Genomic DNA, 12,115 nt, shown 5'->3' with positions numbered 1-12,115 from the left:
TAACAATGTATGAGAACTTTGTACCAAGTACTCTAAAATAGTTTATTTCATTGAACTCTGGAAACCATTCCCTTGGTAGGTGGTATTATGTCTACTTGTAGATGACAATACTTAGATTCAGAAGTTAAGGTCAAGATTAAACAGTAAGTGGTGGAGACAGAATTCAAGCCAGATTTGTCAGACTCCAAAGCCCATACCCTTCTTTCTATTATACTTTGTTATGAAAGCTTAAAAGAAAAAAATTGAGTTACCTGAAATGATCATTTTATATAGGATTGAATTTAACCTATGTGAAACCACTCATTGATGGTGATGATAAATGATTAGATTTTCTGTTTTGAGATAGTAGTGGAAAGCCAAATAATTTAAGCAAAGATCATAAAATTAAATTTGAATATGACTGTTAGCAGTTGAAAAGCATGGAACTATCAAGAGAATATATGATGAGTTAAAAAGTAGCTTTATGGAAAAACTGAAATTTGTCTAGAAGTTACATTTTCTCTTTTTTTAAATAAATCAAATACTGTTATTCTAAAGTAATAAAAAAGTTACAGATATTGTTTTGATACTTTTTTGATCATGTTGTAATTTTAAAGTTAGATAGTTGTTCCTCTTATAAGTGAAATATCAAATTATTTGAAGAGGGCTAGAACTGATAAGGAAATGAAAGTGATATATGCCCAGCTAAATGGACCATTAAAAATAGATATGAGGTAAAACTTCCAGTAATAAAACAAAATCCCTAGGGATGTAATATACAGCCTGGCAACCATAGTTAATGGTATTATATTGCATATTTAAAGTTGCTAAGAGTAGATCATAAAAGTTCTCATCACAAAAAAATTTGTGACTATATGGTGACAGGTGTTAACTAGAGTTATTGTAATGATCATTTTGTGGTATATACAAAAAAATAGATATCAAGATAATTTTAACTCAGTGGATTAACACCAGTTTGTAGATACTGTAAATCTTTAAATCCGAAGGCATAAAGATAAATGAAAATGCTAAAAGAAGTCTGTAAGTTCAGGACTTCACATAATTTTGGAAGGATAGAGTAAAGTATAAATTCTGACATATCCTTTTGGAAGTTTTGTAACTCAAAGGTAAAGATTGGAAACTCAGAAAAAACCCAGGAATTTTACCATCATTTGGTTCTTAATCTTTATAACAGCAGATTATTAGTGTAGAAAATGAAGAGTACAATTCAGTAATTTTTCTGGAAAGAACATTAAGTAAAAGTAATATCGAGACTCTAAAAGTAAATAATAAGGCATTTATAATACCAATGCTTTTCAGAGTTCACAGCATAGCTGATTAGAAAAAATATAACTGCAGATGTGAGGGAAGATACATTTTGCGATAGCAGGAGAAAATGTTCCAAGGTTTTCTGAAATAATGTTCTATTGTGTCTTTCCCAGTGACCATTAAAAAACCACAGGCAAACTAAAATTACCTTGGTATGCTCAAAAAGTTAAAAATATTTGTTGCCATGGAGACAGTCTCAGTCTAGATTCTTCCTGGCAGTTTAGACTTATGCAAACCCATGAGGGAAGTAACATTTCATATTTTCAGCACCACAGCTGACAAAGTTTGTTCTGTGGCTGAGATGAAAAACATACCTTTCTTTATCTTTGGTGTTCATAGGCACATCGAAAGGGCTCTGCAAATAATAATTGAAAAATTCTTGCTGACCATGCCCAGTTTTTATGTCAGGACTAAAACTTGTAGTAAACAAAAGAATATTGAGCCAACTAAAGAACTGCAGTGTGTATTTTAATGTTAGCATTGTATTTGCCTTGTATTTATTGTCCTCGTGGTATTATGGATTAATTTTTTTCCAGATAGGTTTTTTTTAGAAGGAGAAGAAAAGCGTGAGTGTTTTTAAATAAAGTAGCATTTTGCTGTGCAAAATTGATTGCTAGAGGCAGCATAATACAGGCTTCTGAAATAAACCAAGTTCAGTTTTCAGTTTCACCATGGAGTATGTTCATTAACCTCCAAGCCTCAATTTTTACTGTATGAAGTAGAAATAACATATACAGAGCATCTTGCAATGAGTAGGTGTTCAATAAATGCTGTCTAATAATATCAGTCTTTAATAAGTTTTTAAGACAGCCAGGAATCTTACAGTATTCAGATATGTGTGTTTCCTTACTCTTCAGTCTCTGGAAAAGATGACTGCCTAAGCTCTGTGAACCTTTTTTCTCCAGATTCTTACAACTTAAAGAACTTAGTCTCTTTGACTTAGCAGGAGATATAATGCTCTGAGTATCTAGTAAAACAGTAGTAAAAACTTGCATAGTGATTTTATTAATGTCAACTCTTCTCTTAACTTCTTTTAAAGACGGTTGAATTAAATGAAAGTTAGGCTTCTATTTTATGTTCTTAGAGTAAAATATGGATGCATTTTTTTTTTTTTTTAGGCATTTTAAATTATACCTGACATCAAGTACTGAACGCTTTTCCCAAAATTTCAAAGTTGTGGTGGTCGATGGTAAAGATGAAAGCGAATACACTGTCAAATGGCAGGACTTCTTCAGCGGACACGTGGTTGGTTAGTATGGAGCTCGTTTGTTTGCCTTTGTGTCTGGGGTGTTAGATGTGCAGCTCTAACTTGATTCCATACTTTTTTGGTGGGGAGGTAGCGGGTGTCAAAGTACTGATATGCTTTATTTTACTTAGATTTTCTGTTTTTAGATAGTGAACTATCTAAGTTTGGAAGCAGAAACATTCAAACAGGAGAATATGGGTATTATCTAGCATGTCATACTAGTTGGCTATTCTGATGGTTAAAATGAATTTCCTCTCAAGTGATAAGAATTTAACCTTTTTTTGTCTCCAAAAGAGGATTGTGGGCTTCCCTTATGAGATTTTAAACAGGGAAGCTAGGAGATAAAATAATTGACTTCATGATTCTGTTATGCACTTATTTAAGAAAATATATCAAGCACTTGTGGTTTATTTCTGGAACTTTTTTCTACAATAGGAAATAAGACATCAAAATCCTCAAATAGTATAGTTCTGGACCTGTATATTCCAAATCATGCTTTCTACTGCCTCTTAGTTCTTTCTTACCCCAAATTAGGTGAAGTTATTCCAGAAGAAAATCTACCCATTTGTTTGTTTTGTTCTGTAATGCACTCTAGATCATTCTCATAAGAGGCTTGAGGGGCAGAGATAGGTTTTAGGTGACTGGAGTCGAGGCTACCTACCCCTTGGGAGTGAGAGTTAGCCGGCTGCTTCCCGGGGCCTGTGCATCGTGGTGGCAGGCTGCCACAGTCTTTGGCGGGTTCACTCCGATGAAGGGCTTGGTTGATTTTTAATGGCAATAGTGCATAGTTTATTTTTTTGATATAAATATTTTTTAATAAAACATTTTTCTACATTTTTCTCTTTTAAGGTGAGCCTGACTCTAGGGTTCTGGCCCACATAGGAGACGACGACATCACAATAAGGATCAACACAGATGGGGCAGAGTATAATATAGAGGTAAATCTATGTGTGAACTTTTTCCTTAGGAACATGTATCTGATTATTTTTTTCAAATTTCTATTTTAAATGGTTATAACATTGGTTAATAACATAAATTTTAGGTATACAGTATTATAAAATGACATCTGTATACTCAGTTGTCTGCTCACCACCTGAAGTCTCGTTTCCTTCTGTTCCCACATACTTGGCCCCCTTTACCCTCATCCTCCCATGACCCCATTTCCCAAACCTTGGTAGCCACCATTCTGTCATCTGTATATGTGAGTTTCTTTTTCGTTTGTTTTATTTGTTCCTTGATGGTTTTTTGTTTTATATCCCATGTATGAGTGAAATCATATGGTTCTTGTTCTTTTCTAACTGACTTATTTCACTATATATCTGATTCAAAAAAAGCTGTTTCTCAGTTGTTTTAAGAAGACAGAGGTCTGTAATTATACTTACTTACTTTTCTCCTTGTATTTAAAGTTTTTTACTTTAACCGGGAAAGTCGATGATTTTTTCAAAAGATACATTTTACAAATACCTAAGAAGCTTTCATAAGATGCACCCTGTATTTCTAAGTACCATAATTGAGAACAAGTCACATGTGGGGTTGATAATAGGAAGAGAAAATTTTCTTTCCCTCCTGACTCATTTAGAGTGTATAATTCAGTGGTTTTTAGTATGTTCCTAGAGTTACGCAGTCATCACCACGATCAGTGTTAGAGCATTGCCTCACCCCCAGAAGGGGCCCCATACCCTTTAGCAGCCTACCACCTGTTTTGTCCCAATGTCTCTAGCCCTAGGCAACCACTGGTCTACTGGCTGTCTCTTTAGATTTGCTTGGTCATTTCACCTAAATGGAATCACACAGCATGTGGTCCTTCGCAGCAGTCCCCAACCTTTTTGGTTTCAGGGACCAGTGCAGTGCTGCTCTGAGGATCTAATGCCTGATGCTCTGAGGTGGAGCTGAGGCGGTGATGCTGGCGCTGGGGAGCAGCTGCAAATACAGATGAAGCTTCGCTTGCTCGCCTGCCGCTCACCTGCTATGCGGCCCGGTTCCTAACAGGCCATAGAACAGTAATGGTGATACTGATCCGTGGCCTGGAGATTGGGGACCCCTGGTCTTTTATGACTGGCTTCTTAGAATGTTTTCAAGTTCCGTTCATGTTGTAGCATGTGTCAATACTTATTTCTTTTTATTGCCAAATAATATTCTGTCGCATGGATATAACGCATTTTGCTTATCAGTTGGACATTTGGGTTGTTTTCAGTTTTTGGCTATTATGAATAATGCTGCTGTGAATATTTGTGAACGAGTGTTTGTGTGAGCATTTCTTCATTTCACTTGGGTATATGTGTTTAACCTTTTGAGGAACTGCCAGACTGTATTCCATAGTGGCTGCACTTTACATCTCATCATTTTAGATTTGCTGCATTTTATATTACATATAACATTCTTACCAGCAGTACGTGAGGATTCTGATTTCTCCACCTCCTTGCCAATACTTGTTATTAGCTGTATCTTTGATTATAGCCATCCTAGTGGGTATCAGTGTTTTCTTTTGGTTTTAGTTTTTATTTCTATGATGAATATGTAGACATATATAAATTTCATATTTTTTTTGTACATTTCTCACACGCTTTTGGTTCTGATGAGACTAGTATCCTTACAGAGAAGAACTTGGTTTTTGAAATGACAAACTTTTGGGGTAACCTTTCAAGTATGTTAGTTCTGATTTACCACGGCCTTGTAAGTGAAGATTGTTTAAAAACCACTTTCCATGAAACTAATAAGTTTTAGGCATATTGTTACAAGTTTTTAGTCTTCTATCATGAAAATGTGTTTGTTCTTTTCTTTGCCTATAAAGATGTTAAGGAAACTAGAATGAAAATGCACAAGAACAGAAAGCTTATCTAACTTTGATTGCTGTATGTCCATCACCTAGAACAGTGCCAGCATACAATAACTGTTAACGTAGATATTTTTGAATCAATGAATGGAAAAGGTTATGCATTTTCTCTTCTTCATCTTCTAAAAGATTTTATAACTTGTGGAAAATAATGCTTTTCTGTATACCCAGATACAAAGAGTGAATAATCCATGTATTTATTTACTAGCATGGTAACGCTACAGTAAAAATTGAGATGATTAATTTTTGATAAAATGACTAGTCAATTTACTTAACCCGGAAATGAATGTTAGTGAAAAAAATAAAAGGATGTTGTAAGAATTTATTGTTTAGGAATTCTTATGTTTTCCATCTCAATTATATATGTTTTCTATTTTAGCCACTTTGGAGACTAATTAATGATACTAATGACAAAAGAATGTTAGCTTATAAATCTGAAGATATCAAGAATGTTTCACGTTTGCAGTCTCCAAAAGTGTGTGGTTATATAAAGGCGGGTAATGAAGATTTGCTTCCAGAAGGACTAGTGGACAAAGAGCCCCCTGATGGTAAGACTTCAAAAATATATTTCAAATAAGAAACAGGCATTACAGCTGTCTTCGATAGGGGTGGTATTAATTAATAAAAAAATAACATGATTATCAAGTAACTATAATATTTGGCTTGAAAATAGAGTTCAGAAATTCTTAAGTTAATTCTTTAGACAAAAGAATTAATATAAGTAAGAATGTAAGTAAGAATATATAAGAAATGAAAACTAGACAATAACGATAACAATAAAGATTGGATTTTTTTAAAAGAAGATTGGGGAAAGTGGAATTGTGTAATCTGAGAACATATTTTATATTTGCAAGTATTTAAAAATGACAAAATAATACTACTGAAAAACAAGATTATAAGAAGTTGGTAGCAAGAGAGATCTACACTGTTCAGAAAGAAGGCTATCAGTCTCGCTACAGATCAGTGTTAGAGTCATTTGAAAACAACCTTCTTGGAGAAATAGTCTACTGTGCTGTTTTGAAAACTGTAGAAAATATTACTAGCATTTTAATATATAAAGTTCTTAATTTGATTATTCGATAAGAAAAACGATCTATTAACACCAACTCATTTTTAATATTTGATTATCCTGATATTTTTATCATTACTTTGATTAATTCATGGACTTCTTCCAGAATAAAATGACAGCTTCATAGGCTGGCAATGCTTAGGTGATTATTTTACTCTTAAGTACTTTTTAAAGTTTCCTTATTTTAAAAATTAAGGAGGAACTCTTCCTTGGTTTTGAATTCTAGTTTTAAAATCTCATACTGCTTTTCACTTTTCTGTCTTCCTCCAAATTCTTTTTTTGTTCAAGATACCTTTAAGGGTACTAAGCTCAAATAAAATTGCTTCAAAAAATATGCTAGATTTAAAGTGTTACTATAAAAAACTCCTGTTTTGATGAATTTTGATTTAATAGTGCGTACAAATTCATATTAGAGCTTGTGCACCGGGTGAAGAGAAGAGCCACGCCCGATCCCATGAGGAACACGTGTAAATTGCTGGTGGTGGCGGATCATCGCTTCTACAGATACATGGGCAGAGGGGAGGAGAGCACAACTACGAACTACCTCGTAAGTATTCGGTATCGGATAAGTAATCGGACCCAAAAAATCATGTTAGATAAATTCCATTTAAGAGAAGACTGCTCCAATGTTAAACATAATGAAACCAGATCTCTTATAGATACTGTATTTCGTAAAATATTTGAGGATTGTCCTCAGGTTCTTATATTACTGCGTAGAGATTCTAGTTTCATGTGTTTGAAAACCTATTTTACCTTTGAACTATTTTCTGCACATTAGAATTTTTATGCTGGTTTAGGGAGAGTTCATAACATAGCATAGGCCTCCCTTCTTTATAAGCAAATTCTTTGAAAATATTACTGCTCTAATGGCAGTGACCTCATTGGTGACATGTATGTATGCTGTAGAGTGGGGGAAAAAAGTATTTATATGAACCTGTGTGTATTATTTTTGCTTATATGTATATGTCAGAGAAGATCAGTTTGGTGTATATTATAAAAAAATAGCTAGTTATTGGACTATAAGTGTGTGAAGTAGATGGGACTTTCACGGTCATAACCAGCTGTAGGACAGAGATATGCAGGAAAGATTACAGGAGTGTCGACACTGGTTTTAGCATTTACTATTGTAATTTTAAAATCGGGACTCATATGTCATTGACATTTTTATTAGTATGACCTCATCTGTCCTGATAACTTGGCACTGACCAAAATGTCGTTTTGGAAATAAAAGAGAATGCAGCTATTCATGCACAAGAGCCTAGTGCAGTAAAGACGTCTTTCTCATCGCCTCGCTTTTCCATCCTGTTTTATTGGTCCCCTCCCTCACCCTGCTTTCCCTTCGTGTCACGTCCAGTGAAAGAATTTATTATGAGGTTAGTAGGAGTAGTGTGTGAAGTCATTGTGATTCTTGTTCCTAAGTCAGACCCTTTCTTGAAAAGGTTTCTTAATACGGGCTTTGTGTTAAGGGGCCCCTCTTAATTTACTTCTTTGTACGTCACACCATGAATATGAATGTAATGAGAAGCTTGGTCTTCAAAATCTCATTTCTTAGTCCTACAGTTTCTATAGGGAAAACAGTTTCCTGGACCTATAACATGCTTCACAGTTGCACAGACATGCCTCATCTACTCAGTTTTAAACGATAAAATATTCTCTTTGAGGAGACGATGGTGCTGAGCGTTTTGTTTTTATAGTGAGAACAGTCCTTTGTTGTCTTCCTGTCCCCTCTACCCACCTAACTGCCTTCCCAAGTCAGAGCACAGAAGAAAGGGGGACTGGTGAGACCTCCGGCCTCCGGCTCCCTCTTCCTGGGCCTCAGCGCTGCACGTGGCCCAGGACGGTGGGGAACGAGGTTCACAGCGTCTGGACTGTCCCTCACTTTTCTGAGGGAGGCGTGTGAGGAACTTGCCAAGAGATGGAGTGAAGACAGATACTTCTTAGGAGAGAATGTTTTAGGTAAATTTGATTGACTGTTAACTCTCATTTTTGTAGTTGACTGGAATGGCAGTTTTTAACAAGCCTATTACTTGATATTTTGGTTTTTTACGCAGTCGACTTCTTGGATTTGTAGTAAACTGTACCACTGTTTATTCTGGTAACAACACTGTTTGGGCCTAGGAATAATTTGTCAGTGATCGAGAGTAACGTCTTAATGCTGGTTTTTATAATTGGTAGAAACTTTTACAATGGCATTTTTTCTAAACTGTTTTTTTATCCCTGAAGAATTTGTGACATTGCAAAGGGTAGTGAAGACACGCATGTCTTCCTCTCACTCTCTCCCTTATGCCCACAGATAGAGCTGATTGACAGAGTCGATGATATCTATCGGAACACTTCGTGGGACAACGCAGGTTTTAAAGGTTACGGAATACAGATAGAGCAGGTATTTATCAATGCAGGTGGCTTATATTACTCAGCTAAGTTACGTAACGTAAATGTCACTTACATTCAAACTCCAAAACTTACCTTCAACTTTAATCATAAATATTCTCAAATACCAGTGATTTTTATCTGATAAATTTGACAGTTTTTTAATATTATTTATAGATAATGAAGTTTTCTGTTCTTAGACTCCTTTTAAGTAGAAAGCCTTTTTATGCTCCTACGATCTCCCCTTTCTCTGAATTCATGGCCTTTTTATTGCCTCAATTTTCTTTTCTTTGACTATGTCTTTAGTTAGAATCCTAGTGCATATTGTTGACTCCTTAGTTAGAAAAGTTACTCAAAAATACTGTGTACTTTGCAAGGCGTTTATACATATCGAACCGTTAGATCTCTTCTCCCAAGGATCTTCTGATTTCTTATAATCTGTTGATAATCTTCTAATCGAGTACATCTAGCCATGATGTATTAATGCCATCTTAATTATATCAAATAGTAAAAATCATTCCAAATTGATAAGACTGATTAAAAAGACTGTTTTGAAATTGAGTATTACTTTGGACATTTTGTTATGGAAATTGTTGTTTCCATTTTTTCTAGGCTGTTCGTACTAAACTAACCACATTCTTATAGGTTCTGTAGATAGAATGTAGAGATTAAAAAACTTGAAATTATGTATTATACCTGTAAATGTTAAACTTTTATAGTACTTGTAAGAAACTAAGAATTATTTTTCCCTTTTCCATTCTTTTACTGTTTTGCATTTTCTTTTTTTAAGTTATTTGAATAGGTAATAGATACACATGGTACAAAAGCCAGTGAAAAGTAAGTCTCCTCAGCCTTTACCCATTGTCAAACCAGTGTTTTCCGCAGAGACATCCATGTCACTAGTTTCATGTGTATCTTTCCAGAGATATTTTATGCGTGTGTGGCATGTGTGTGTATGTGTGTATATTTGACACTTTGGTGGTACACTGTACTCTTTTGGACCTTGCTTTTTCATTTCATGAATATGTTGATTATTCCATTATGGTACATACAAAGATGCTTCACTTGTTTCAGGTAGCTGTGAGGATCAATAAATAAAGCTCTCTTTTGCTTTAGAACTTGGAACCAGTTGAAAAAATAAGTGTAATATAGGAGATAAAAATATCAGCTTCTGTAATGATAGCAGATGGATTGGGAGATGTGGTTTAGATGTGCATTCACAGTGGGCTTTCACCTGTTTTATCCCAGAACTGACCCTAGAGCTGCAAGGCCCAGCACAATGAGCTTACCGTGTGGTGGCAGAGCCAGCCAGGGTCTACCCTCTGCGGGCTGGCAGAGCCAGAAGGGATGCCAGAAACAACAGAGCTGAGCATGGCTTTGCTCCATTTCCCAAACTCGTCAGTCGATGTTTCATCTCCTTTAGACAGAAGCCTTTGTTCTTTTTTTTTTTTTTTTATAAAGCAGCATTAATACGTATTTGTACTGTTTGTACAAGGAAAAGCCCCTATTCTCCATAATCTTTGTTCCTGTGATATACAGTGAGGTACACCTTACTGTTCTGTCTCTGCATCATTGACTGTAGTTGAAATAACTGTTTTAGGCTCATGGAACCCAAGTTCTCATTTTTTCCAACTAAATGAAGAAGAAACAAAAATTTGGGAGGACATTTATAAATTTATAAATCATTCATTGATCTGTGTTTTCCATATCATATGCTTCTTACTTTGTTTTCAAACATTGAATATTTAGAGCTGAAGAATTTTCTGGAATTTTGGATCTAAAACATTTATTCTAGAATTGTAGATAGTCTTACTTTGAATACCTCAAACAGTGCAGTTTTCAGAGTCGGTGGCTGTTTTTGAAGTGTTCTAAGTGTATTATCTCTTTAAGTATAGATTCTCATTCTCAAGTCTCCACAAGAGGTAAAACCTGGTGAAAGGCACTACAATATGGCAAAAAGTTACCCAAATGAAGAAAAGGATGCTTGGGATGTGAAGATGTTGCTCGAGGTGGGTTGTGGAATCCTGGGTGTGATGCTGTTCTTACCGCTTTGTGATTTCAAATGTGCGGGTCATGGACTTTTTACATTGGAGACCGTAGGTTGTTAACAGTAGAGGTTTTTAAAGTAATATGTGGAGCCTTTTTAAGAAAAGAAAAATCCTCCCAAAGCACCAGTGCTGGCTTAAATGGATTTCGATCTTAATTTTAGTAACATAAAACTAGGTATATGTGCTTTCCTGTAAGTTTATATTTATGATTCCTATACATTGGGGGCTGCGACCCACTGAGGAGGTGTCAAAGTGTGGAGCCTGACAGCTGGACCGTCCCCAGTGCTGGGCTGCTCTTAGTTTTCGAGAACGTCTTTAAAAAGCTTCCAAGCTCTTCCCTTTTGTCCAGCCCCCACCCCGTCAGATGACAGCCTGCTTGTCCCCTGCATCGATGGGCAGGACCTGAGGGGAAGGAGCACTGTACTGCACGGTTTGGTGCAGACCCGCAGTCAGTCGTAGAGGACTGTTCTAGAATATTTGGTAGAAACATTCTTCAGTCTGATGTAATAATCTAATTAAGAATGCTTTTCATTTTCATAGCAATTTAGCTTTGACATAGCTGAAGAAGCATCTAAAGTCTGCCTAGCTCATCTTTTCACGTACCAGGATTTCGATATGGGGACTCTTGGATTAGCTTACGTCGGGTCTCCCAGAGCCAACAGTCACGGTGGTGTCTGTCCAAAGGGTAAGCTTTCCGTCTGGAGTGGGTTTGCGGGGGTAGCAAGCCGATGGGTCATGTTACAACTCTGTACCGAGCAATCAATTTGTCTCTTTCCTTTTTCTTTAGCTTATTATAGTCCAATTGGAAAGAAAAATATCTATTTGAATAGTGGTTTGACCAGCACAAAAAATTATGGTAAAACCATCCTTACAAAGGTATGTTCTTTTATTTTTTAAAAGTACAGATTTTGAGTTTATTGTAGTAGTTGGACGTTTATGTAGGTATTTTTAAAAACAGTAATACGTCTTGGGTTTTCTTGTTTCGGCCTAAAAAATCACATATTCTTTGGTGGGAAATATGAACGCGAAAGGTATAAAGAATAAAATAAAAGTTACTTGTCAAACCTCTTTGAGAGCCATGAGGGTCATTGTCTTTCCTGACGACATCCCCCCAATGCCCTTCGGGCGCTTGTTCCTGGTCTTGCAGTGTTGTCCCCAGACTCTCATTTCCTGGGCCCATGTGTCCTCTCGGTTCACACCGTCATTTTGGCGTGGCATATCCTCCAGGAGCTTCCAAAGAA

The 12,115-nt window shown here is 35.9% G+C and overlaps 1 protein-coding gene across 2 annotated transcripts in view; it reads left to right on the top strand.

Annotated features, from left to right (window-relative positions):
- The window catches only part of ADAM17 (ADAM metallopeptidase domain 17), a 39,664-nt gene that overhangs the window by 14,840 nt on the left and 12,709 nt on the right, over window positions 1-12,115 (top strand). For both annotated transcript variants that reach the window (XM_011365116.2, XM_023533585.1), the window contains exons 3-10: window positions 2,427-2,557; window positions 3,404-3,492; window positions 5,767-5,935; window positions 6,870-7,003; window positions 8,750-8,839; window positions 10,722-10,835; window positions 11,415-11,559; window positions 11,662-11,750. In XM_011365116.2, the coding sequence (XP_011363418.1) occupies window positions 2,427-2,557; window positions 3,404-3,492; window positions 5,767-5,935; window positions 6,870-7,003; window positions 8,750-8,839; window positions 10,722-10,835; window positions 11,415-11,559; window positions 11,662-11,750 (961 nt within the window). The remainder of the gene's footprint in view (window positions 1-2,426; window positions 2,558-3,403; window positions 3,493-5,766; window positions 5,936-6,869; window positions 7,004-8,749; window positions 8,840-10,721; window positions 10,836-11,414; window positions 11,560-11,661; window positions 11,751-12,115) is intronic.

This window comes from Pteropus vampyrus, unplaced genomic scaffold, assembly GCF_000151845.1.
Source record: "Pteropus vampyrus isolate Shadow unplaced genomic scaffold, Pvam_2.0 Scaffold105, whole genome shotgun sequence".
Taxonomy (NCBI): domain Eukaryota; kingdom Metazoa; phylum Chordata; class Mammalia; order Chiroptera; family Pteropodidae; genus Pteropus; species Pteropus vampyrus.
This window is presented reverse-complemented; position numbering and strand designations above follow the sequence as displayed.